At 35.9% G+C, this 27,481-nt stretch overlaps 1 protein-coding gene across 1 annotated transcript in view; it reads left to right on the top strand.

Moving 5' to 3' along the window:
• SPAG17 (sperm associated antigen 17) overlaps window positions 1-27,481 on the top strand; it is a 194,160-nt gene that overhangs the window by 93,888 nt on the left and 72,791 nt on the right. Inside the window, exons 16-20 of the mRNA XM_058538916.1 lie at window positions 5,015-5,076; window positions 5,656-5,769; window positions 12,120-12,274; window positions 20,534-20,715; window positions 22,571-22,668. Of these exons, the coding sequence (XP_058394899.1) occupies window positions 5,015-5,076; window positions 5,656-5,769; window positions 12,120-12,274; window positions 20,534-20,715; window positions 22,571-22,668 (611 nt within the window). The remainder of the gene's footprint in view (window positions 1-5,014; window positions 5,077-5,655; window positions 5,770-12,119; window positions 12,275-20,533; window positions 20,716-22,570; window positions 22,669-27,481) is intronic.

Genomic DNA, 27,481 nt, shown 5'->3' with positions numbered 1-27,481 from the left:
CAAGTAGTTAGATAAAGATGAATGAATAAATCCAAATAAATTAAGAGGAAGAAAATAAAAATAAGAGTAAATCAACAACATAAAAAATATAGCTGCAATAAGGCAGAACAAATAATACAAAAGTTTGGTTCTTTGAAAAGACTTTTAAAATTGATAAATATTTTATAAAAGGCTGATCACAGAAAAGAGAAGCATGAATAAGTGTATTAGGAATAAAACCATATCAGGAATAAAAATCATCAGGAATAAAGAAACAGACTTTCCTCCAATCCTGCAGATATTTAAAAAACAGTAACAGGATATAAACAACTTATTCCACCAGATCTAAAAATGAAATGAGAATATTACTGGAAAAGTATAACTTACTAACAATGACTCAAGAGAAATAGAAAACCTGAATAGTCCTGTAACCATTTAAATAAATTAAATCAGTAATTTAAAAATCTTATCAAATAGGACATGCCAAACCCAAATGATCTCATTGACTGGTGATAACAAACACTCAAAAATGAAATAATTCTAATCTTAACAAAAATTATTTCAGGAAATGAAAAAAGGGGTACCCTCCCCTATGCATTTTATGAAGGATAGTATAACAAAAGAAAATTATACATCAAACTCTTTCATGAACATAGATGAAAAATTCTGAATAAAACATAAGCAAACTGATCTAGCAATATACAAAATGATAATATACATGACAAAAAGTTGTTCTCGTAACAGGAATAGAAGAAAAAACATATTGTAAAAATCAATATAATTTATCAATTAACACATTAATGAGAAAAATATGATACAATTGTCTCAATAGATGCAGAAAAAGCACTTAAATCTATAGCAATTTTTGAAAAAAAAGTCTTAGCAAACTAGCAATAGAAGGAAAATCCCTCTACCTTAAAAGGTTATATTTTAAATTGCTATTACAACAAACATTATATATCAAGATGAAAAGTTGAAAGATTTCCCTTGAGATCAGGAGGCTATCCACTATTAACACTTGTATTCAATATTACACTGGAGATGCTAGCCAACTCGGTAAGACAAGAAAAAGAGATAACAGTATAAGGCTTGAAAAGGAAGAAACAAAACTTATTATTTGTAAATATTGTGTATGGAGAAAACTCAAAATAACACACACAAAAAAATCAGGATTAATATGAAAGTTTAATAAGGAAGTTGTGGTTATGAAAGGACACACATAAGATATCTGGAGTGCTGGGACTTTTCTTTATCATTATTTCTTATATCAAGAATTTATGTTCTATGCACTTTTCTGTATGTGCTATATTTCAAAATTTTTAAAAGCATTAAAAAAAGTGGTCAGTGCCACAAGGGAACAAGTGTTAAGTCAGTGTTGACTGAATTGTCATCTTACCATTTTCATTTATCTAGATGAGGGTAGAAGAGGAAGTCACTGATAGAGTGTAATTAGGGAAAATCTGCTTGCCTATTAGAGCAGATAAGTGAAGATGAGGGGAACAGAGGAGAGAGAAAGAGATAACATTTATTTAATATTTCCCTACTATATTCCAAGCACAATGTGAAGATATTTTACATATGTTAACTAATACCTTACATAAACATCAAGCCTATGAGGAAGATACTATTATCCTACTTCTAAAGACGAGGAAACGAAGATTCAGAAAGGTTAAGTAACTTGTTCAACCACATACACGTAGGAAGTCAGGATTCCAACAGAGGGCTATCTAACTCCAAACCAATGCTTCCCCCACTGTGTCTCGTGGCTTACTCAGTTCCAGAAGTTCCTTGTGATGCATCTAATGGTTTAGCCATATTCATAGTCTCTTCTTCTTGCTGATACTTATCCTGATTTTGTTGCCTTTGGGTCTTCCTTCCTTCCTTCCCAATAGGGTCAATTCCCTATTTCTCTGTTCTAAATGTCCCTACCTAATAGCCTAGCTCACAAAAATTTAAGCCAAATAAGTTAAGCTGGGATGTTATGGCATTAGTGCATCCTGCGGGAATATAAACATATGACAAAGAAGTCACTTTGCGTTAATATGGAGCCAGAATAAGCCAGGAGAGATATAAGGCCTGAGGTTTTTTCTTTGTTTTTTGTTTTGTCTTGTGTTTTTTCTTTACAGCAGTTGGTGTATAGTTTTCCTCAGGCAACTTTTGCCACCTGGTGGTCAAACCATAAATTGCCATTCTGGATCCTGGTGGAAACATGACTACAGCAACTCCCTAAATAGTCAGGGCTGAAAATGCTATAATGGATAGTGTATCCTAGAGGCTGAGCAATCTTAAGAGCTGAACCCATGACCTGTAAGAGATTCTACATGGTGTATGTTGGCCCACATCAAGGAACTGTTACATTTGAATGTACGAGGGCAGCTGAGCCTTGGTGCCTTGCTGTGGCTGTTGTGTGTAAGGGAATTTTTTGTTGTTGTTGTTGTTGATCTTGCATTTTTCCCCTAACTCTGAATCATGTTTCTAAAGCAGCCACTTTAAATCTCTTTACACAAAGCAGAAATTGTTCATGTATTTCCTGCACAGCCATCTTAGCATCAAATTCATATAAAAGCCTGTTTCTGGACATGAAGGGCTGAATATTTGTGCTTTTCTTAACCAAACACTGGATTCCCATCTGAGACTGTTTTTGAACTTGACAGGGCCTATTGGATATTTATGAAAAACCTGAGAGTTGATAACCGTGAGGCTATAGGTTTAGATGTGCCCTTTATGCTTGTTGGGTGTTTTTTTAATAAAGTAACTGCTTTGCAGAGGGATCTTGTTATCTCTAAAGTAAAACAGATTAGGAAAGCTGTTTTTCAAAGGGATGAGAACGCATCCATTTCCAGATGTGTCAAAAACTACTGAATCACACTGTCAAAGGATTATGCGGTTGAAAGCAAAAATCAGAAAGAAAGAAAAAATGATTTTTACTCTACTATTAAATAAACAGTGCAGATTAGTTTTAGAATGTTCTTTCCTTCAACGAAATAACTGATGCACGATTTTTTAAGAACATATTTTCTAAACTGGAGACTTTTTCTCCTGGATCCTTGGACACAGGAGGGAATATCGAATCTCCCGGAAATCTGGCAGACCACAGAATAGAATAATTTTTATTCCACAGATTTCATATCAATTGCTTCAAGGACACGTGGGACATCATGGTCTATTTAGAGTTATAGTTGGCCTGAGTTTTCTCTTGAATAGAAGTATTTATATAAATACTGAACTGAATTGACTTTATAGTATTTCTCTAAATCGAAATGGAACATTCATGCTGTCACCTTCACTAGCCCAAGGCAAGATGGAACTAGTAGCGAAAATGTAAGTAGCTATGTTCCTAAAAGAAAGAAAAACATTGGCTTATCCTTGGCATGCATAATTAAGTACTCCCTCTAGAAGCCCGGATGTGGTTCTCTTTGCCACAGAATGAAAAGTTAAATCTTTTGCTTACCTCCAAATAAGCTTTTGTTGTAAGGTTTCTTCCACATTTCCACTCTCTCTATATGGCCCTATATACATTTCCAGTTTCAATATATGATGTAGATTTCCCTCACTCAGTCAAAAAAATATATTTACTGAATTTCTACTGTGTGCTGGGTGCTCAGTGTACAGTTAGAGAAGATAAGATAAAGGTCTTATTCTCTAGGAATCCACATTCAAGATGGAGAGACAGACATGAACACATAAGTATTATCAGGCACTGATAAATGCTATGATTAAAAATAAAGCAAGGTAAGAGGCAAGAGGCCCTTGAGGAGGTGACATTTGAGCAACAATAGGAATGAAGTAAGGGTTTGAAACAGGTGAATATCTAAAAGCAAAGCATGCCAGACAAGGAGAAAAGCAAGTGCAAAAACTTCAAGACCCAGAAAGCAGGCCAGTGAGTCTGGAGTGGAAGGAACAAGGGAGAATGAAGAAGATGTGTTTGGAGAGTTTCATACATGACTTTGTAGGGATTAATGTGCTATTGTTCAAGGGTGATAAAAAGTCAGGTTGACTCAGTTATTCAGCAGCATCACAAATATGTTACCACAAGATTCATCCCCCACTCTATTTCTCTGGTCAAATTTGGAATAGCTATATACTTTATCCATTTCTTTATTAGAGATTCACAATCAAGAGCATATTACAAATTCTGAGACATTCACAGTAAAGACGTTTGTTTATGCATGTTAAACGTATTTATCGTGGAACTCTTTTTGCTATGTAACATTTATTAACTCTAGGAATTACTAAAGCATGTGATGCAGAAATCAACAGCATGAATCTGTTCCCTCTCTGTCCCTTCATATGGCTGCTTGCTCTATAGCCAAAGATGATATCTCTATCCCAATCAACATATAAGTATACTCTTTGATCACAAGGAGAGCTAGTGTGCATGACTCACATTGGTCCATGATATGGTGCTGTGGACCCACTCATTTATTCATTTATTCATTTAACTAACTTTTGTTAAACTCCATCTATAAATCTGCAGATGCTCATGAAATGGTTTTTAAATTAATGAATGATTAATGAATGGAAGAAGAGCTCTGCAGGATGTGAAATAGTATCATTTTCTAACAGGAGGTGTATTTATCTGGTAGTTCTCTTTTCCACACATCCCCTGTCTCTGACCTACTCTGTCACCCACAAAATAGGACCCACAGAAGTTTGAAAAGGCTTTGTGATTGTTGCCAGCATGATGAGGCAAACAGTTGATATGGTTTAATCAGCAAATATTTGCAACTTGCAAAGGTAAAGGTCAGTTATTAGACGTGAGCGATACAGCCTGAAGGCAGCATATCTGATGGGATTTAGGAACGTATCGTCTAGGAAGCGGGGTTCTTTTCAAAGGGTTTAGTGTGACTTTCCTAGGTAGACACTGATTTAGAATTATTGACACAAACACGTTTTGGGAGGCATGAAACATGCCTTTCAGGAATTACCTTTTCAGCACAGAAACGTAGATCATATGGGTAACAAAAAAGCACAGGGCTGACAAAGGAAGAACAAAGGCCCAACACAACTGGATGTTGGTGTCTTTGATTTACAGAGCAGACCACGAGCAGTGAGATCAAAGATGAAGCAGTCACAAAGGCTGATCCTCTTGAAAAGGTAAGGAATGATTTCCCTAATAGTGTAGATACAAGCAAGATGATCTCAGAAAATCGTGACCCAGAGTGAGAAACCCTAAATAAATAAATAATTGAAAGGAGATCCTTAGGAGGAGAATGCTGATGCTAGAGGAGAGGGATCATTCAGACATCCCAGACCAGCCCCAGCTGGAGAGAAAGGAGTTAATTTCACTAGCCGGCTTAAGCAAAACTTCCAAGCTCCACGCTCCTCTCTAGACAGTGTGGCTTGGCAACCTCACAAACACCTGCTCACCATACAGCCATGTAGAACTAACGCTGTCTTGAAGTGAGTTCAGAAAACCTGCCTATAATTGCTAACAGGACTCAGAAGAGTATAACCTAACAATAAAAATATTTAGATTATGTTGCCCATAAAAAAAAAAGTCAAAGGCATACTCTTTCTGGCAGCAGTCCTCCTAAAATGTTGCCATATGGATTTATACATATGCAGATTTCCCCAATTAGATGGAGTGCATGCTGCCTCATTGATGGAGTCCAAGAGGGCTCCATTTGGACTTAAACAAATTAAAGCTGAAATTGTATTCCTATGATTTTTTAGAAATCCAAGAAGATGACTGTGGAAGCAGAGTTAGAGGACATAAAGAAAACGCAGCAACGCAGCCTAATGGACTGGAGTTTTACTGAGCATTTTAAACCAAAAGTTATGCTTCAGGTATTAATGGAGTGTGAGTCTCCAGGAGACGGTCGGATAGGTCTGGAGAGTCGCGGTGTGATTTAGAACAGTTCCCCTCTAGGTCACTCTCTCAGATCTAGTTCAGATCAATATTCCCATTTACTTCAGCTATAAAACGAGTTTATTCCCAGATTGAGCTATGCATGCCCAGGGTATCTCCAAAATAGTTTAAAATACACTTCCCAAAAGGATGTTTTTATAAAATCTTTTAAGAAAAAAAGAAATGTGCATGACTGCTGCACATATTTTCTAAAAAAACACAAAAGTCCGGCATTATTGGGAAACAACTTCATTTTTTCCCATATTGCCTGTCAGTTCTATTCAATTTTCACCGCATATCAAAATAGGTTCTGATGCAATTAACAGGCCAATGGAACCTGTGATAGCTAACATTTATTGAGCACTTACCACATGCTAGGCAATGATCAATATGTGTCATTAGCTCATTTAATCCTTGCAATCATCCTATGAAGTAGACGCTATTTAAATAGGAAACTGAGGCACTTTGACCAATAGTAACTTTTGTCCAAGGTCACATACCTGGTAAGTGAGAGAAGCAGGATATGAACCCAAGAAATCTGGCCTCAGGCTTGTGCTCTTAACCACTACACAAAATATCAAGTAATCCTAAAACTAACTCCTTTTGTTGCGTTTACATTTTCTGCAAAAACCTGTACTCTTTTTTGTTTTATCCTCTTAATTTCAATTTTACTTTTATCAAAGTTTTACATCTACATATTTTTAAAACCAGAAAGTTCTATAAAGTCTTATGAAAAATAGCAACTCCCTCCCACTCCCACGCCTAAATTCCCAGCGGTAAAAATCTTCAAGGCATTTACCTGTTTCTTTTGTTACTTAACTCAGTTATCTCTAAATAACCAGTATATTTTGTTTAGTTTTAGTTTTGAGCATCTTTATCAATTGACTCTCTCTTAAGAAAATAGCTCTGCCTGCCCTCATCTAAAACACACATGTATGCACATACACACTCACTCATACACTCCCACACTCACACTACCACGTCTTCTTGCCATTCTCTGGCACTGTTAACTATATCATAATTTTTAGTTAGATCAGTATTCAATGTTTACTTCATTTCAATTATATAAATGTTATTCACAGCTGAACTGTGTAGTATTAGAGGATTACATTTCCTTTTTTAACACTGTTTTTGTCTTCCCTGGAGTTCATTTTCCCATTTTTTTCATCTGTTTAGTTTACTATGCCTTTATCATTACTCATCCCCAAACTCTCTACCAAAGAGTAAATCTCCTCTTAATACATTCAAACCTAACAGGTATTCTATCAATTTTATTATCTCAGCGATCTCTCTCCCATATGCTCTGAACTCCTGCTTGCCCTCTAAGCCTGCTGCACAGCTGTGCTCCTGGGATCTCCCTTACTATCATCCTGGCCACATCCTTTGCCTTCTCTTTCCAGTTAAATACTCTGTTTCCTGAACCCGGGTCGTCTTCTCTCTTGGGTTACTCTCTATTTGTAGGGGACCATCTCTTTCATTAGCTTCCTGAATTAAGATATATGTCAGGTAAATTTTTGAGGCATTGGATGTTTGAAAATATCTTAATTCTCCCCTTACGTTTGACTGACAGTTTAGCTTTATATAAAATGCTAAGTTAAAAAGCATTTTTCCTCAAAATTTTTATTTTGGTGAGGAAGACTAGCCCTGAGCTAACCTCTGTTGCCAATCCTCTTTTTCCTGAAGAAGCTTGGCCCTGAGCTAATTAATATCTGTGCCCATCTTCCTCTGTTTTATATGTGGGACACCTGCCACAGCATGGCTTGATAAGCAGTGCGTTAAGTCCATACCCGGGACCTGAGCCTGCGATCCCCAGGCCCCTCAGGCGGAGTGTGTGAACTTAACCACTGTGTCACCGGGGCCAGCCCCTCCCTCAAAATTTTGAAGACATTCCTCAATAGTCTTCTAGCTTCCTGAATTGTCCTTGAGAAACAGCAATGAAATTCTGCTTCCTGATCAGTTGTTTGAGTCTGTTTTTTCCTTCTCTCTGGAAGATTTTAAGCTCTTCACATTGCTACAACATTGTGGATTTCCCGTTGACGTGCCTTGGTGTGGTTCTGTTTCCTGGTATTGTTCTGGTGAGCCCAGTACAATCCAGAAACTCCTGTCTTTCTATTCTGGGAAATGTTCTACAATTATTTCTTTGACAATCTTCTCTCCTCCGTTTTCTCTGTTCTTTCTTCTTGGAACTTGAACTCCTGTTATTCTGGTGTTGGATTTCCTGGACTGAACTTCCAGTTTCCTTATCTTTTCCCTCCTGTGTCCAACACTTTGTCTTTTTGTTCTGGAAATATGGCTCAACTTTCATCCAATTCTTCTATTGAGCCTTCTATTTCTGTTACCATCATATTAATTTCCTAAAGTTCTATTTATAATTTCAAATTATCTTTTTTATAGCATCCTGTTCACATTCCCAGATACCATATCTTCTCTTATCTCTATGAGGATATTAGAGTCCTTTGAAGTCTTAGTGTCTTTTCCCTGCGTTGTCTCTTTTTCCTTAAGTTGTTTTTTTTGGCTTGATTTTTTTTTTTTTTGGTCTCCATTTTTCATATTAGAGAATAATATCTAATGATATTTACTTCTTTGCTCATATTAATAATGAGATCCTAAAAATATGATAGGAAGTGCTGTATGAGGTTGGGGTGATGGGGAGTTGTCAATAACTGAGCTTCATTGTTGAATGAGTTGGCTGAGTGATTTCCTTGGGAGACCTCTCAGTGTTGGTATATTAGGTCTGTACTCTTGGGCCGTTTAGATTCTCCAGGAAAACTATCTAATCTCCTGTCTGAAAGCTGTAACTTTCCTGTCAAGGTCTGGGGAGCTGAGTGATGAGGGGAAGGAGGTTGGACTTCTTACCATTCAATCTCTAGATCTTCATTGTCCAGTGTGGTAGCCGCTAGTCACATGTAGCTTCTTGGTACTCGCAATGTAGCTTGTCCAAATTGAGATGTGTATAAGTATGCTATGCACCATATACGTAGCTATATAAGTGCAATGCACACCAGATTTTAATGACTTAGTGTGAAAAAAAGGTGATATATTTCATTAACAATTTTTATATTGATTACATATTGAAATGATAATATTTTTGACATATTGGGTTAAATAACTATATTGTTAAAATTAATTTTACCTATTTCTTTTTATTTTTTAAATCTGGCTGCTATAAAATTTAAAATTACACATGTGGCTCACATTTGTGGCTCACCTTATATTTTTATCGGACAATGCTGATTTAGACTTTTACACAATTCCCTTTTTTTCCGTACTATAGCTCTCCCTCAGCAGTGCCTAGAGTATCTCTTCTTAGAATCCACTGGGTCACCTTCTGTAGGTAATAATCCTACCTTCTTCTGCTGAGATGGGAGATGGCAGCCACCTGGCTGCTCGGAGTTGTGGAGGGGTTCCGGGGGCCCTAACAGCTTCTTAAAAATACTTTCAACTAATCGCTCTATTTTCAATGCCGCGTTCACCCCCACATTCAGAGGTACCTGGTACTGCCATTCCCTGAGCCTTTCTGCGTTTCTGCGGACCAATAGGATTGCTTCTGGTCTCTCCTAAAATTAATCCTAGAATTTGGCTTTCTATGTTCTGCTAAGTCAGTTACCACTTATCTTTCTGCTTTCTGGCTTCTAAAATGTTGTTGCCTTTGTCTCCTCTCCTGTGGTCTTCAACTTTGTGATATTAAAAACTAATAATTTAACTGTTCTTTTAGTGAAGTGTTAGGGAGTGCATGTGTTTAATCTTCCGTCTTCAACTGGAAGCTCATTTCAGACTTTATTTTATCTCGATTTGGCTCCGTCCTCACCATTCTACGAAGCTGCACTTTTCAAGGTCACTGATAATTGTCCTGCCAAATCTAAGGTACACTTAGCTTTATTCATCTACCTTGGCCTTTTATAATTTTATTTATTTATTTTCCCCCCAAAGCCACAGTAGATAGTTGTATGTCACAGCTGCACATCCTTCTAGTTGCTGTATGTGGGACGCGGCCCCAGAGTGGCCAGACAAGCGGTGTGTCGGTGTGCGCTCGGATCCGAACCCAGGCCGCCAGTAGCGGAGCGGGCGCACCCAACCGCCAAGCCACGGGGCCGGCCCTACCTTGGCCTTTTAACAGCAACACACAGTTGATCACTTCCCTGTGAAACACTCTCCACTCTCGGCTTCCAGGACACCGTACTATATTCTTCCCTAATGCTCCATTTGGAATTTTGTTGAATACTTCTCCTCCGCCCAACATCTGAATATTGAAGTGCCTCAAGGCTCAGCCCTGAACCATCTCCTCTCCTCTGTAAACACTCTCTTTTAATGAGTTCATCTGTTATATACTACCTGATGCTGACGACTCCTAAATTTTTATCTTCCAAATGATCTCTCCCTTGAGCTCCACACTGGTATACCTAACTCCAAATTCTGCTTGACTTTCTGATAGGCATCTCAAATTTAGTGTCTCACGTGAAGCTCGTAATTTTCTCTCCTAAACATGTTTCTCCCCTCATGCATGTCAGAAAATGTCACTATAAAGCCAAAAAGCCAAGAGTCATCCTTTATTTCAGCCTTTCCTTTGTCCTCATGCCTGATCCATCAACAAGTTTTGAGGGGTGTGCTTCAAAATATATCTTCAAGCTCTTCACCATCTCCTCTGTTGCTACTTGAATCCAACTACCATCCTCCCGTTCTACTGGAATATCCTCCTAATCCTCACCATGCTTCTACTCTTGCCCTACTCCAATCCATTCTCTACACATCAATGCTCCATCAATGTTATCTTCTTAGAACACCTCTCTGAACTCCAGAATGATCTATAAAAGTCTCAATCAAATTTTAGAGGAAAACCTTATCTATCTTGTTCAATGTTGTTTTCCGACAACCTACACAGTGCCTGGCACATAGTAGGTGTTCATTTTTAATGAAAGAATTAACCAATTAGTTAATGAGACCAACAATATTAATACCAATAGGTATTATTGGTAAAAGCCTAGGTAGCAAAAAAAGGAGAAGGTAAAAACCAAGTAGTAAAAAAGGAGAACAAAGATATTATATGAAAACTTGTCCAACATTGAGAGCAACTGTAGCTCTGAGAAACTTGGTGTTATATGTCCTAGCAGCCAAAGTGAATGTGAAAACACAAAGATTGAAGAGCTCTCTAACTGAAGGAAGGATACATGCTCATCAGAAATAAACATATTTGTTTTCAGATTTAAAATCTGAAAGGAATTTGCCTTTCAGAAAGAGTAAAGTGATGGATAGTGCCCTACATAGAAAAAAATTCTTAAATGCAAGAATTTTCACCATGTGTGTTTTTTGTAATGGCTTTCAGGGAACAGATGTAAGAGTTTAAATGCCACTCCATAAAGACACTCATACAGGGGACTAGACTGGGGAAGTAAATGTATTATTTTGGTTATACTACCAGTGTAAAATGGAAAGCAAAAGTAAAGCAGTCCGTTGGCAACATGATATGCAATTCCATGCCTTCAGATCATCCAGACGGTAGACAACTGAAAGCTGCCTACACCAGATTGATATTGAAAACAAAAACAAAAACAAAAACCCACAGCTGTCTAATTTATTGTCCTGTGGACATATTTTCTTATGTTGATTGGCAGTAAAAAGGAAATAGGACAACAAGGTGCCTACTGTGCCCCTCTATTGGTGGCTGCAATTGCAGTGCATGCAGAGGGTGGAATGTTTTGGAAAAGGCCAGGGTTAGAAGTCCTGTAGAAACGATATGTATCAGAGAGAGCACTCACCTCGTTCCTCTATACTGCAGCGTGATGTAGTGGAGAGCACTCCGTGGAGTGCCAAATGGTGACATTTAGAGTAGAAAGGCTGGTATGAGCCCTGGCATCGGAACTTAGGAAATCTGTGTTCTTGTACAAGTCTCTTATCCTCTCTCAGCCCCAATTTACACTGAAATACAAGGATTTTAATATTTTGAAATGGGAAAAATAATTATACCTATTTATCTGAGGTTTTTAATGATGATAAAATGAGATGATCTATGTGAAGGCATGGAAAATGTTAAATAAATAACCGCTTGACTTAATTATTACCTCCCAGCCTTATTAAAAAACACTTCAGCAAATGCCTCTATGCCGGGAACCTAGTGTTTGTTTTTCTATAAGAGTTGCTGAAATGCTCCAGAAAATATTTGCTATTTATGCTCTCACCTTGACTAACAGTGTGGAGATAAGGGGAGGAAAAGAAGGGAGCAGAGAAATGCCCTAGTAGGAGACCCTTCTCTTGGGAGAAAGAGATACACCAATGCGATTATTTTGATTTTCAGGTTCTTCAAGAAGCCAGTCAGCAATACAGATGTATTGATTCTTACTACCACACCCAAGACAACTCTTTACTCTTAGTCTTTCATAATCCAATGAATTTACAACGTCTGCATTGTGAATATTGGAATGTTGCTCTTCACTCCAATGTTGGATTCAGGTAACCAGCTTAGTTTAGTTAGTTATCTTAGTTTAGTTAGCTTGTTAGTTACTTAGTTTTTGCTTCCTTAGCTTAAGCTCAGTGGTTCAACGCGATGAAAACACTTGTATAGTACTATAGATTCAACTCAGCTCACCAAGTTGAATGTCTGCTGTGCCAGGCACTGTGGTAGGTGTTGAAACTACACCACTGAAGAAGACGGACATCATTCCTGGCCCCGTTGAGTCCAGTAGGGATATTATTAAATTACATTTGATTCATTTAGACTCCAGTAAAACAGCCTCTGAAAAATTTCAAGTAGGAACTACAAAACGTGGCATTCTGCGTGCTGGTTTGGGTAAGTCCACTTGGTCTAAGGACTTTAACAGATTAAAGGAAACAGATTAAAGTAGGGCGACTGAGTGACATATGCAGTCATGTTCCCAGCAAACTGAGACCTTTAGGAATCAGTGGGTTTTTTTCTTCCCAGCTCCTTAGTTATTTCCTTGCTATCTTAAAACTTTGCTCTCTCTTCTCATTAATAACGAGGACATTTCATTATTTTTTCAATACTGGTTAATGTATATTCAGGATTTGTTATTGGTGTAGCATTGTTTTAGTCCCAAAGGATACAGAAAGATATAGAGAATGGACATACAGAATAATTGGGGAAACAGGTTGTGTACATGTACAGACACACACACACAAGAACACACACATCTTAAAGTCATAAATGATTTTTCAAATTAAGGCACATAATAGATGCCTCCAGATATTAAGCTAGTATCTTGAGCTGTATTTTTCTTTGTTTTGTTTTTCATTGCCAATAATTATACTTTTAATTTCTTTTCTGGTCTTATTTGCTGACTAGGACTTCCGATATAATTTTGAGAGAGCATCCTTGTCTTGTTCCAGGTTTGGAATATTCAACTATTAAGTATGGAGTTTTTTTGCAATAGGATTTATGCAGATACTCCTTATTAGGTTAAAAAATTCCTCCTGTTACTAGTTTGCTATGGGTTCTTAACCATAAATGACTGTTAAATTGTATCAAATGATTTTTCTGCATCAATTTAGTTGTTCATATTTTTTTCTTTAATCTGTTAAAGTGATAAATTTTATTAATAGATATTTTAGTGTTCAACTTTGTATTCCTGTGAAAATCCAATTTGTTCCTTCTGGTGTCTTCTTTATAAATTGCTGCATTTGGTTTGCTAATATATTGTTTAGAATATTTGTGTCTGTATTCATGGGCAAGAGTCAGCTGTAATTTTCTCTTCTTTAAATGTTCTTCTCTGGCTTTAGTATTGAGATTATATTAGCCTCATAAATTAACTGGGGAACGTTCTCTCTTTTTATTTCTATTTTTTGATTTTCTGAAAGAGTTTGTGCAAGACTAAGATATATGTTCTTTTGGCATTTTGTAAAACTTACAGATAAAAACATCTGGACCCAGGAAGATGTTTAATTATTGATTCAATTTCTGTCATAGTTATTAGACTCTTTGGGTTTTCTATTTATTTTTGAAGTAGGTTTGATAATTTATATTCTTCTAGGAATTTGACCATTTCACCTGTTTTCAAAGTTATTGGCATAAAGTTGATTACGATAGTTTCCTGCTTTTTTAATGTGTTACATCTATCCGTAGTCCTTTTAATTCCTGACATTTTAAATCTGTGGTTTCTCTATATTTTTCTAATCAATCTTGCCAAAAGTTTACCAATTTTGTTAATATTTTTAAAAAATCAATTTTTGGCTTTGATCCTTTCTCCTTTTTTATTTCACTTAATTATGTTCTCATTTTTATTATCTTTATTATTTCCTCTCTTTTAGTTCATTTGGATTATTCTGATGTTCTTCATCTAACTTCTTAAATTAGAAGCTTATCTCAGGATTTTGAGTTGTTTTTTGTTTGTTGCTTTACAAGCATTTACAGCAAAATCTCTTTCTAAATACCTGAGCAGCACCATAAAGTATCTGATTGATAGTATTTTTATTATCTTTCATTTCTAATTTCCATCATGCTTTCTTATTTGGCCCATGGGTTACATAGAAACGTAAGTTTTAATTTTAAACGTTTGGTGAGTTACATTTTTGTTACAATTTATAGATATAGTGGTCAGGTAACGTGTTTTATAGAATACTGTTGCTATGAAATTTGTTGAGACCTGCTTTATTTAATGTTTATTATGTTTAATATGTGGTCAGTTTCTATAAATGCTCCAAGTTTGCATGATAAGATAGTATATTCTCCAGTTTTTGAGTGCAGGTTGTATTTTTTTAAATCTTCCACATTCTTTCTGATTTTTGAAAACGCTGGTCAATCAGTTAATGAGAAAAATGATTTTCAAAAAATGCACTATGGGGGCCAGCCCCATGGCATAGTGGTTAAGTTCGGCAAGCTCCACTTCGGTCGCCCAGGTTTGAGGTTTGGATGCTGGGCATGGACTTATACCACCCATGAAGCCTTGCTATGGTAGCGACCATATACAAAATAGAGGAAGATTGGTACAGATGTTAGCTCAGGACTGATCTTCCTCAAGCAAAAAGAGGAAGATTGGCAATGGATGTTAGCTCAGGGCCAATCTTCCTCACCAAAAAAAGCTCACTATGTGATGGTAAATTTGTCAATTTCTCCCTATAATTTTATCAATTTTTGGCTTCATACATGTCGAGGTTGTGTTACTAAGCAAGTAAAAGAACAAAATCCTTATGTCTCCCTGATTAAGCTTTTATCATTATGCAATGTCTCTCTTTATCTCTAGGATTGCTTTTTGCTTTCAAGTTTATTTTGTCTGATATGGATATGTCTACACAGATTTTATTATGAGTATTTTGTCTGATAGTGATAAACTATACAAGCCTTTGTTAAAATATTTTATCTAGTATATCCTTTTCTATCCATTTACTTCTTATAAAAACTGTATAAAGCTGATTTTTTAAAATCTAGTCTGAGAAAATTTGCCTCTTAGTTGAGAATCTAGTTCATAAGTTTGGACAATTTCAGCCATTTAGTTTTGTCTTTTTATTTGCCCTATTTTTTCAGTTTCTTTAGTTTTCGTCTCTTTATTTTGTTCAGATTAATTCTATTTTTTTATTTTAACTAGAATGACAGTTATATGCTATATCTTTTAAGTCCTTCTTTAGAAATTGTGATATACATTTTCAAATTAACAAGGTCTAAAGTCAGTGACTTTACCTTACTCCCAAATAATATAATAGAATGCTTTAATTTCATGTGTCCCTATTCTACATTCTATATTATTGTGGTCTAAGACTTTAGTTCTATTTTCATGTTTTAACCTCACAAATTAGACAGTATGATTATTTGTTTCTACAGCCAGTGTTTGCATGAATTAACATACGCTTACTGTTTTATTTTCCCTTCTTTCTGAACTCAGGGCTCTGGAAGTTCCTATAATGAGGATCTTTAGTGATAAAATCACTTTTGTTTCTCAGGGCCGGCCTGCTGGCGCAAGTGGTTAAGTGCACATGCTCTGCTGCAGCGGTCCGAGGGTCGCTAGTTTGGATCTTGGGTGTGCACCGACACACCACTTGGCAAGCCATGCTGTGGCGGCCTCGCATATAAAGTGGAGGAAGATGGGCATGTATGTTAGCCCAGGGCCAGTCTTCCTCAGCAAAAAAAAGAGGAGGATTGGCAGATGTTAGCACAGGACTGATCTTCCTCACAAAAAAAAAAATAAATCAGTTTTGTTTCTCTTACATGTCTGCATTTTAACCTTGTTCATGAAAGATAATTTTGCTCAGGATATAGTTCTTGACTGACAGCTAAATTCTTCTCAACACATTGAAGAAAATTATCGCATTGTCTTCTGGATGCCTTTGAAGCTGTTAAGATGCAAACATCATTATTAATGGGAAACGTTACAACCGTGCTCTGTAAAATCAGAAACAAGACAGAAATGACTGCTATCACCAATTCTAAGCAGCATTTAATGCAGGTCTAAATCAGCATGGTAAACTAATAAAAGTAACTTAAAAGTATAAGAATTGAAAAGGAATAGAAGAAAATGTCATTATTAACAGTAGAGGTTGTTACCTACACTGGAAGATCTCAAAGCAATCTATAGAAAAATTATGAAATAATGGGAGAAATTACTGGAGATCACATTTTTTTTTTATTTCATTTCTGTGTACCACAAGAAATTGTTAGGAGACATAATGTTTAAAAAAGAAAAAGATACCGTTGACAATAGAAACAAAACTATAGAGTACCTAAAAAAGCCCAACTCTAGGGTTTGTTATGTACACCCCTGCTTTCACCAAAGGGAAACCATGCCTTTTCCCATTCCTCACCCTAGTAAAAACGTTAGCTACACTTTGCTTCAGATTAACACAAATTAAGTAGTAAAAACCTGCATATTGATTTATTATCTAGATTTTATAATTTATTATAATAGATAAATTACTTCTGTCTATACAATTTTTATCTCTCAATAATCTATTTTATAAGATGTGTTCCGTAATTTACTTTTCAGTGATTTTTGTAATATTCTCCCAAGTGTGTAAAAATATATCACTTAGAGATGTACCAGTGTTATGCTAACCCCTTGGAATACGTTGGCAATTATGTATTGTTTTTATGACCTGATTCTCCAGTACAAGATGGTTATGGGTTCAAATTAACAACCAGACTCACACAATGCAGTAGGCTTTAATCCAGTTCTGTGTGTACCTAGCTTTATGAAAGAATACAGGGCGGGAAATACAGCACGACCAGCATCTTTATCTTATCAGGAGGCTCAGCAGATACCCCAATACAGTTTCTTTTGCTTCCCTCACCAACACTGGTTGTGTATGGCTGCCGAAGATGAGCACCAGAAACTGTGTGGCTGCCCTTCACCCAGAGAAGCCACAGCCTCAGTTTCCTACCAAGACCTACACATCAACTCTCAGCCGCCTCATTAAGGAACAAGCCCACAGAGCTGGGGTTCCAGAGCACACAAGGCAGTCAAAACAGTCCACGTTTACCTTAACTCTGTAGTTTCCAAAAAAAACAATACTGTCAGAAGTTGGACTACAAGATTATTTTCCAAGGCCCTGTTGCTAACCTTTTACTCATACATACAGTAGCTTACATACTATAGTACATTGTCTGTTTTGCGAAGGGTAAGAACACTTCACATGGAAAACCGTTTAGAGCTAGTGGCTTCCTAGGGGTTGAATAGCAGGACCCAGTGGGAGAGATGCGAACGGATGAGGAATGGATTGTCTACAACCTTTTCAGTTCTTCTCAAATTAATCCTCTATTCAGGTGTTCTATTTTTTCTTCAATTACTTTTGGTAACTTATATTTTTCTAGGGGATCATGCATGACATCTAGATTTTCCAGTCTATTGGAATAAAATTAAACAAAATATTCTCATGATAAATGCTCATTTCTGAAAGCGATGTATGAACGTCTGTCTTTATGATTATAGCTTTGTCTACTTCTCCTTCCTGTTAGTTCTGTAATTGTACAGTGTATGTGTATAGGTATAAATTTAGTTTTGAATCTGTATTTTTAAAAGCATCCTTCTTAATGGATTGTAACTTTTGTCAATATGATAAAATGTCCCTCCGTGTTCCCTTTAATGCTTTTCACCTTGAATTTAACCATGTTTGATATTAATGTTGTTGGAAATCTCTTTTATATAAGAATTTACTGATACAACTTTCTCAATCATTTTACATGTCAGCTAGGAATTGTGTTTTACTATATTAATGGAAAACTGACCTCAGTGGTTAAACTAATAAGGGGATTATTTTTCTCCTGTAGCAAGAAATCTGGAGTGGCACAGTGCCTCAAAAAAGTCTTAAGGGACCCAGACTTCTTCTGGCTTCCTAGTCAGCCATCTGTCACCCTTTTATTTTCTGCATCATTTTGATTTGTAGATACATCTCTTTTAAATCTCAGCTTGAGTTTTTTCCAGCTACTCTGAAAGCCTCTGTCTTTTTAAAGATTTTAATAATAATTAATAACAATATTAAAGAACTTTAAATTTTACAGAATTTAATCTGTTCACTTTTATTTTTATTGATACTGTGTTTGGCCTTATTCCTACCATCTAATTTTATAAGCATATTTCTATTTTAAGATTAATCCCTTTCCCTCCTTTTGTTAGGTTGAATTTTCTTAAGTTTATTCTTAGCATGTGATTTTTTAAAAATTACACATTCTATTTATATTCTTCTAGAGGTTACAACTATCTCGTTAAGTTATATGTTTAAATGTTTTTATATCATAGCTGGAGGTAATGAGTGTTAATATCATTTTGCAGAAAATGTTAAGATTTTTAACAAATTTTCACTTATTCTCAACAAATCTCCTACCTCCCATTTTGAAGTTGTCTAGAAATTTGTTTCCAAGTATGAAGTAATATTTTCAATCACAAATAAGTATCATAGTTATTTACATTTAATTATAAATTTTACTGTTTTTCCTCAACCCTTTTGCTTATATCCCATGTTGTCTTTTCTCTTGGATTTTTTTTTTTTTTTGCTGAGGAAGATTAGCCCTGAGCTAACATCTGTTGAAGTTTTCCTCATTTTTTGTTTGAGAAAGATTAGCCCTGAGCTAAGATCCATGTCAGTCTTCCTCTATTTTGTATGTGGGTCACCACCACAGCATGGCTTGATGGGTGGTGTAAGTCCATGCCTGGGTTACGAACCCGTGAACCCAGGCCACCGAAGCAGAACATGGCGAACTTAACCACTACACTGCAGGCCGGCCCCTGGATTAATTTTTTTAATGCAGCTGGAATACATTTGTGAGTAATTCTTTCAGAAAGTGTCTGTGGCTGGCAAACTTCCTGAATCATTGCGTGCTGAAATATTCTTTATTTTGTCATCTCATTTGAACACTGATTAGGCTGTATATGGGTGTCTGTATTCCCGCATCACAGATCAAGAGTAAGGATTGTGGATTTTGTTTGAAATGCAGATTCATTGAAAGGTTCTGAGCAGAAGACAGACAGGATCTGACTTAAGAATGAAAAGGACCTCTCCAGTTGCTGTGTTGAGAATAGACCACAGGGGGTGGAGGGTAGGAATAGGGAGACCACTTGAGAGGCTATTGGAGCAATCCTAGCAAAAGGTGATAGTAGCTTAGACCAGAGAGATAGCAGTAAAGGAAGTGAGAAGGGATCAGATTTTGAATATATTTTAAACATGTTGTAGAAAATCATTTGGAATTCTTGACAGGTAGGAAGAAGAGTGTGAGAAAATAAGAGTAGTCGAGGATGACTTCAGGGTGTTTGGCCTGTTCAACTGAAAGTGTAGGCTTGCCATCAGCTAAGATGCCCAAAGGCTCTGACAGGGCAGTTTGGAGTGGAGACCAGGAGTTCATTTGGGGACATGTTGACTTTGAGATGTCTTTTACCTTCCAAATGAAGATGTCGAGTGCCCATACTTCATAGTCCACCAGTTTCAGTTTATTTCTTTAAAAGGGATCAAGAATTAAAGAAAATTGTGAAGCAACCTGAGTATAGAATTCATCTAGCTTTATGTTTTCAAATTAGGCCTTACGTTTACACAATTTGATAATATCAAATCTTTATTGTCAAACCTAAATATTTCAACTGATTTCCTCAGAAACAACTCTCTTTGAACATTTATATGTTGTAAGCATACATAACATTTAGTTTAAAAATAATTATAATAATCAGTATAAATACCATGAATGGATTTGGGAACAAATATGACTGACTCCTGGTAAGTAACAACTTGCTGATGTGAGCATTAGCACACAAGCAGCCTAGGGCATAATGTTTAGGATGTGGATATCCACAAGGCCAGTAAGTTTCACAGCAAAACTGGAGTGTTCCAGTTAATCCAGTGAGTCAATTAGCTGGCGGTCATTTAAGAGTTTCCATTGTGCTATAAAATTTCCCTAAAAAGAGATTGCACCATATTACTTTCCAACTAACATTGTTGGGAGTGACTCTTTCTCCAAACTGGCATCAACTCTTGGAATTATCAAACTTTTTAATCCTTGACGTGGGTGGAAATATTTTTAAATTTACATGTCTTTAATTGTGAATGAAGTTGGGCATTTTTCATATGCTCCCTGGGTATTTGTATGTGACAACTTTGTACAAAATACCTCTAAGATATATCTGAGCCTGTTACATTTGTAATAGGCAATTTAGGGCCCATTTAAATGGTCAATTTAAGATCCGTTCATTTTTGAAAAGTTTATTTGCATAGTCGGTATCTTAAGCATTATTTAACTAATTAATAGTAACTCAATTTTCATCTGCTCTTTTTTGCTTCTTTTAGGAATTATTTGGAACTTGTTGCACAATCCATTCAAGATTGGATCATAAAAGAAGAAGCTATATATCAGGAAACTAAAATGGCTGAGGAAATCACTAGGAGCAAGCTTGAACTGGAATTGACATCTTCTGCTAATGCCAAAATTGCTTCTCCTAACAAAATTTATTCTGTTAAAAAATCTAAAAGTAGGTAACTGGTTGAACTTATACGTGAAGTCCCCCAAAATTCTCTTACTTCTTAATTTAATCAAGACTGAATATTTCAGGATTAAAAAGAGTTACCCATGGGGCCAGCCCGGTGACACAAGCGGTTAAGTGCTCACGCTCCGCTGCGGCAACCTAGGGTTTGCCGGTTCAGATCCTGGGCGCGCACCAACGCACTGCTTGTCAAGCCATGCTGTGGCAGTGTCCCATATAAAGTAGAGGAAGATGGGCACGGATGTTAGCCCAGGGCCAGTCTTCCTCAGCAAAAAAAAAAAAAGAGGAGGATTGGCAGATGTTAGCTCAGGGCTGGTCTTCCTCAAAAAAAAATAAAAGAGTTACCCACAAAATTTCTGCGACTCTTCACTTTCTCTAAAAAATAGAATAATTGCATTCCAAACATGATGAGGTTGTACCTGAGTGGGATAATGGAATATTTGTCTTATGTTGACCCCACTTCCTGCCAGATCTGGAAGATTTGATCTCTTGTGCAGATCAATTATGATGTTAGGGAAATGTTAGATGCCTTTATTCTGGTAGGATTGATAGGTTCAGCTGTCTAACAATTGTTAACAATATATGAGGTAAATTCAGAGTCAGTACGTCTCCATTAGAATAATTATAGAATCCGAAAGTGAAATTAAAACAAGACCTTCCTTAGAAGAGCAAACAGAAGAGTCCTAAGACTAACTGAGGGTGGGAATCCAAAAACAAAGGGAAAAGAGATTTTGGGGGGCCTGTGGCAGGGACTTGACAGGATGTTGGATCAATACATATCTTTGTTTTTGTTGTTAATTTCCATGGCTTTGATGCTGTCAGGGGAAGGGGGAAGAGGGTGACAAAAAGAGAAAAGATATTTGATAAAGAAGTGAAACAATGAAGTAATTCATCTGGGAAATAAGGATATTTCACTAGGTTTGTACAAAGGGAATAGACTCCATGTTAATAATATTCATTATTTCTGATAGCCAAAGTTGAAAGTGACTCATAAAGAAGCAAAGCTATATAATTTCCAAAGTTTTTGCAACCTCCATCAATTACCAAAAGAATTAGTACTTGGCTTGATTCTAAAGTAAAACTTAGAAAACCAAGTCAATGATGAATCATTCACCATCCACCAAAATGGTTATATAATCCATCCATCAGCTTGGCCTTCCTCCTGAAGGGAAAGCAACAGGACAGCACTAAGTACCTGGAAGGATGGAGGGGACTATACAAAAAAGAGAGAGAGGGTCGCCCTCTCACAACTGTGCCTACAGCCTTATTTGCCTATTTAGCAAGAAAAATTGTGGGTTAACCTGCCTTTTCTTTATTCTGCTTCTGAACAGAACCAGAAGCTTAATAGCTATGTAGGTGCCTGTGGAAATCCAGAGAACGGTCAGTTTGGGATTGGAATACACCTGGCAGGTATTGCATTCAGTTTGAGGCCTCTCAAGTCAGGAAAGACGTAAATCTTCAAAACTGAATGACCACAATGGCAAGAGGGGAGCTTTGATATGGAAAGAAAAGTTAGATTTGCTCTGTGCGGTCTTAAGGGGTTAAACTAGGAGTGATTAGGCTAAAGACCTAGGAAGAGAGTCCAGTTCAATAAGGGCTTCGATGTCTCAACACACCAAGAATGGAAGACACTGCTCTCACCACCAGTGAGTTCTTCATCCCTGAAGGAGCTCATTTCCACTTCACATGTCCACTTGGGAGATGGCAAGAAAAAATGCAGAGATGAGTGAATGCGGAGTTGAACTTGATAACCTTTGTGATCCTCTACAACCCAGATGTTTGGTCCTTCTATGAAACTTTATTTTAGGGAGTTACTAAGAAGTTTCATTTTCTCTGGTTATAGATAACAAAGGAATGAGCAAAACAGAGTTATCAGATCAAGAAAAAGAGAAAGAGAAAGAGAAGGAAAGGATTCCTTTCATTTTAGAAGGCTCTCTCAAGGTAATCCAAGGAAAGACAAATGACCGAGTAATCACAAATTCAAAGTTATTTTGTGATGGGGAATTTGTGTGGTGCAACAGAAAATAATCTTTTTGTTAAACTCTCAGAAATGATTGAATCTGAAATGAAAGGACAATCTCTCCACCACACTGTCTCCTCCACCAGCTGATAAGCCGTTAAGGGAAGCTGTGTTATTCATTTTTATATAACCCAAATCCAGGCCAGTGCCTTGTCCATACTTGGTATATTCTCTGTTTCTGCTGCAGCTGATTATTTTTGTTTGCATATTTTTAATTGGAATTTTTATTTACAAAAGTAATATATGCTTTAATAATAAATCAGAATCACCCTGGTTCTCCTAAGCCCCTGAAATAAGAAATATTAACAGTTGTATGAGCGTATGTCCTAGGCTCATACAAGCACGCATGCACAAATATAAAGAGAGTTTTCATTTGCTTGGTTTTGGTTTAGATTTGGTATTTTTTTTTTACTGCACCACATGCTTTTTTCTCTTAGCTATTTATCATGAATATCACTTCCAGACAATATCTAGAGATCTAACTTTTTTAGCAATATATTAGTCCATAATTTGGATGTAGCATAATTTGTTAAATAATTTCCTTATTAATAATTATCAATTTATGTTCCTATTTATTCAGAAATATTTAACTTTTATGCAGTCAAATCAATCATTTTTGGCCAAAATTTAAAAGACACAATGCCAAATTTTGACAAGAATGTGAAGTAAAGTGAATTCTCATACACTGCTGTTTGAAGTATAGGTTGGCACTTCCACTTTGGAAAACTAGACATATCTGCTAAAGTTAGCCATATAATTTCTCTTTAACCGAACAATTCCACTCTGAAGTATATACCTAATAGAAATGCATACATGTGTGCACCAAGACACACGGACAACATTGTTCTTGTGGCATTATTTTTAATTCTTCCAAACCAGGAACAATTCAAATATTCATCAGTAGATTGCCTAGTATGATTTAGTTATATGATGAGATACTATGTAAATCTGGAAATGAATGACCTATAGCTACACATAGAAATATGAATGAATTTCACAAACATGTTAAACAAAAGAAGAGAGAGTCAAAAGAATATATACCTTACGTATAATTTCATTTACATAAAGTTTACAAACAGGCAAAGCTAAACTAAAGTATTACAGATTAGGACAATGGTTGCCTTTGGGGCAGTAGAAGTGGGTAGTGGTTGGGAAGAAGCCTGAGGAGGGCTCCTGGGGAGCTGGAGATAATCTAGTTCTTGACCTGGGGGTGGTTACAAGAGTGTTTGTTTGCTGGTAATTCATTCAGCTATTCACTTAGGATTTGTGCTCTTTTTGTATGTATGTTATAGCTTATCAAAAAAAGTTTTAAAAAAAACCTATCATTCTCTTTCTGGTTTCAGGGCTTCTGTGTTTTTTGTTCCATTAGGTTGATTCCACCCTGAGATTATACATTAATTTTTTCTGCACGCTCTTAGAATATTTTCATAGATATATTCTTTATATTTAGATATCTAATCTATCTAAAATTTGTTTTTAATAGTCTAATGTAAGGGTCTTACTTTTTCTTTGCCCAGATGAACTGTCATTTTACTAAAAACATTTAATTAAATGTAACATTAATCCCCCAGGGCTCCACTGAGTTGGGATGTTGACTATATTGCATATTAGGTACCCATTCTTTTTTGTGTGTGTGTGTGAGGAAGATCAGCCCTGAGCTAACGTCTGATACCAATCCTCCTCTTTTTTTGCTGAGGAAGACTGGCTCTGAGCTAACATCTGTGCCCATCTTCCTCTACTTTATATGGGACGCCTCCACAGCATGGCTTGACCAAAAGCAGTGCGTCAGCGTGCATCCGGGATCCGCACCCAGGAACCCTGGGCCGCTGAAGCGGAGCGCAAGCACTTAATCGCTTGCGCCACTGGGCTGGCCCCTCCATTCATTTTTTTAAATCCACTTTTGAATGCTGTATTCTGTTTCAGTCACCTACCTAATTATTCCTTTGCTAGTACCATACTATTTTAATTGCAGTAGCTTTATTATAAGCTTAAACATTGGTTAGGCAAGAGCTGACTTCCCCACCCCCATCAGCACGCAATAAACCTCAAAACAATGTTGGTTAATGTTGGTGAGCCTCTGTGGCATCTTGGTCTTAATGGTAAAGATAATTACGTGGCAAATCTTTAAGTTTATTATTAATTGCTGCTTAATTTTATTAGATTTTTTAAATGTCTATTGGTATTGAAACTAACACCTATTGGATTTCCTCCTTTATTTTGTTGATATATTGAATTATGGATATTGATTTAACAATATGAATAACATTTGCATTTCTAAAACAAAATCCTCTTCAGCATTTCCTAAAGTTTAGTCCTCATCCCACATAACCACATATATCATAATTGCCTAGGTGTCTCTGGGGGAGGAGAGACTTAAAATGCATGCCTTCACTCCATCCTAACTGCATCTTTGAGAGTAGAACCTAGGAATTTTAATTTTTAATAAGCTCCTTTATGTACATTATAGATGAAAAATTATAGCACTATTTTTTCATGATGTGTTATTATTTTAATAAACAATTAGGTTTGATTTGATGGTATTTTATCTAGAATTTTTGTGCCTATGATGACTGAAATTAGTCTAAAGACTTTTGTATTGTTATTAATAAGCATCAGTATTAAGATTGTGTTGGCAAAGTTGCCATATACAAGATCAACAGAGAAAAAAGTCACTGGAATTCCGATTCACTAACAATAACCAATTAGAAAATGTAATATAAAACAAATATCATTCACAAGGTCATCAAAACCTATAAGGTGCCAAGAAAAATAAATTAATAAAAGATGTACAGAGTCTTCATGGAGAAAATTACAAAATATTGAAGGACACTAAACACCTAAATAAGTGGGAAAATACCCCATTATCATGGAAGAGAAGATTCAATTTAGGAAATGAAATACGCTATAAATTCAATGTAATTCCTATCAAAATCCCAACAGTGTTTTTTATGAACCTGGGAAAGCTGATTCTAAAATTAATAAAGAAAAATAAAGTGATAAGAACTTTCTTTCAGATGACATTAGACTGGAAAATTCTGTCTCCTTATTTTCACATTTCTGTGTCTTAGTGTGTCTCTTGTAAACAGGGACTATAAATTAGAGTTTTTAAAAAAATCATGTCTGATGATTTCTCTTATAGCAGGAGAGTTTAATCCATTTATATCTATTCTGATTAATTATATATTTGGAATTTCTTCAACGAATCATTTTTGTATTTTTTATTTTCCTGCCTTTTCTATGATCCTCTTGTTTTTCTTCCTTTCCTTCGTATTGAGCGTATTTTCTCTTTTCATTTGCCATCAATTTAATGATAGGGAACATGAATTTTAACTCTAATTAAGTGAAATGTTATCCTTCCCCCAAAACAAATTCTATTTTCTTATTAGTAGAACTGTATTACAAAAAAAAAAAAAACTGTATTCAATGATTTGTCAATAAAATATTTGCAGAAATTACTTTTCTCACTTGTTGCATAAGTACCTACATAATGTCCTTGATTTTGTCTCTGGACCCAAAAAGCCTGAAATATTTACTATCTGGCCCTTGATAGGAAAAGTTTAGAATGTAGACACTCTATTTCTATTCTACTATTGATTGCTCTAGAAATTCAACTTGTATATATGATTTAATGAAGTCTAAACTAAATAAAATATCTTTCCTTTCTTCCAGAACAATACAAAGAACTATTAAATTATTTACAATTTGCTTCTCCTCTCACAACGTATGTTTAAGCTTTATCTTGATTTTTCTTGTTCTCACAAATTGGACACTATTATTGTCATTGTTTTATATAGCCAATGTTATTTAGATTTAGTCCTGTGCTTACCATTTTTTTGTTGAGCATTTCTGCCTACATTTTATATTTTGGGGGTATTTCCTTTAGAACTTCCTTTAGTGAGGGTTTGTTGCTATTAAACCTCGGTTTTTACTTATTTGAAAAATGGCCTTTATTTTACTCTTATTCATTAAACATAGTTTTCATTTACAAAATTTTTGGTTGACTTTTTTATATCCTCTTAGTACTCTCAAGATATAGTTCCACATTTTCCTCGCTGACATTGTAGTTGTTAATAAATGGATTGTCAATCTAATTTGTCATTCCTTGGTAGACAGTTTATCTTTTCTCTCTAGCTGCTTTGAAAACATTCAGTGGTGTGCTGGTAAATGTTTAGCAATAGCTCTCTAGGAAAAAAAAAATAAGTTTACTCTACATTGTGCTGCTATATAGTATGTATAGCACACTATTTACAAATAATAAAACATATAATACTCTTTATTGTAAATTCCATTTAGCCAATTGGTTCTCACAGAATGCTTTCACTGATTTTTACTAAGCTCTTGTATCCTTAGCCAAACTATGGTTACAATTGACAAAAAAGTGTAGTTCTAATATGAATGTTGGCTGATATTTTCTATGAAAAAGTAAGGCAAAGGTTAACAAGAAAGGGATATGTCTCACTCATTCATCAATGACATGAGCAACTTTGCTGAATCAGATGATAATTTTTGAATCCTGGAAGAATATTTCTTTAATTTTGTGTGCTAGTTACAATGTGACAGCTCCAGATGTGACACACTTTTAAGTTTAATCTGCATAATTAACATTTTCTCCATCGCTTAAGTCTAGATAATCAACAGTCAATCAATCCCTGATTTGTAACATCTGCTGGTTTCTGTAGTGTAAATACGCCTATCATGGGTGATCTCAAGCTACTGACATGACATCACTGAATG

Source organism: Diceros bicornis, chromosome 4 (genome assembly GCF_020826845.1).
Source record: "Diceros bicornis minor isolate mBicDic1 chromosome 4, mDicBic1.mat.cur, whole genome shotgun sequence".
NCBI lineage: Eukaryota > Metazoa > Chordata > Mammalia > Perissodactyla > Rhinocerotidae > Diceros > Diceros bicornis.
This window is presented reverse-complemented; position numbering and strand designations above follow the sequence as displayed.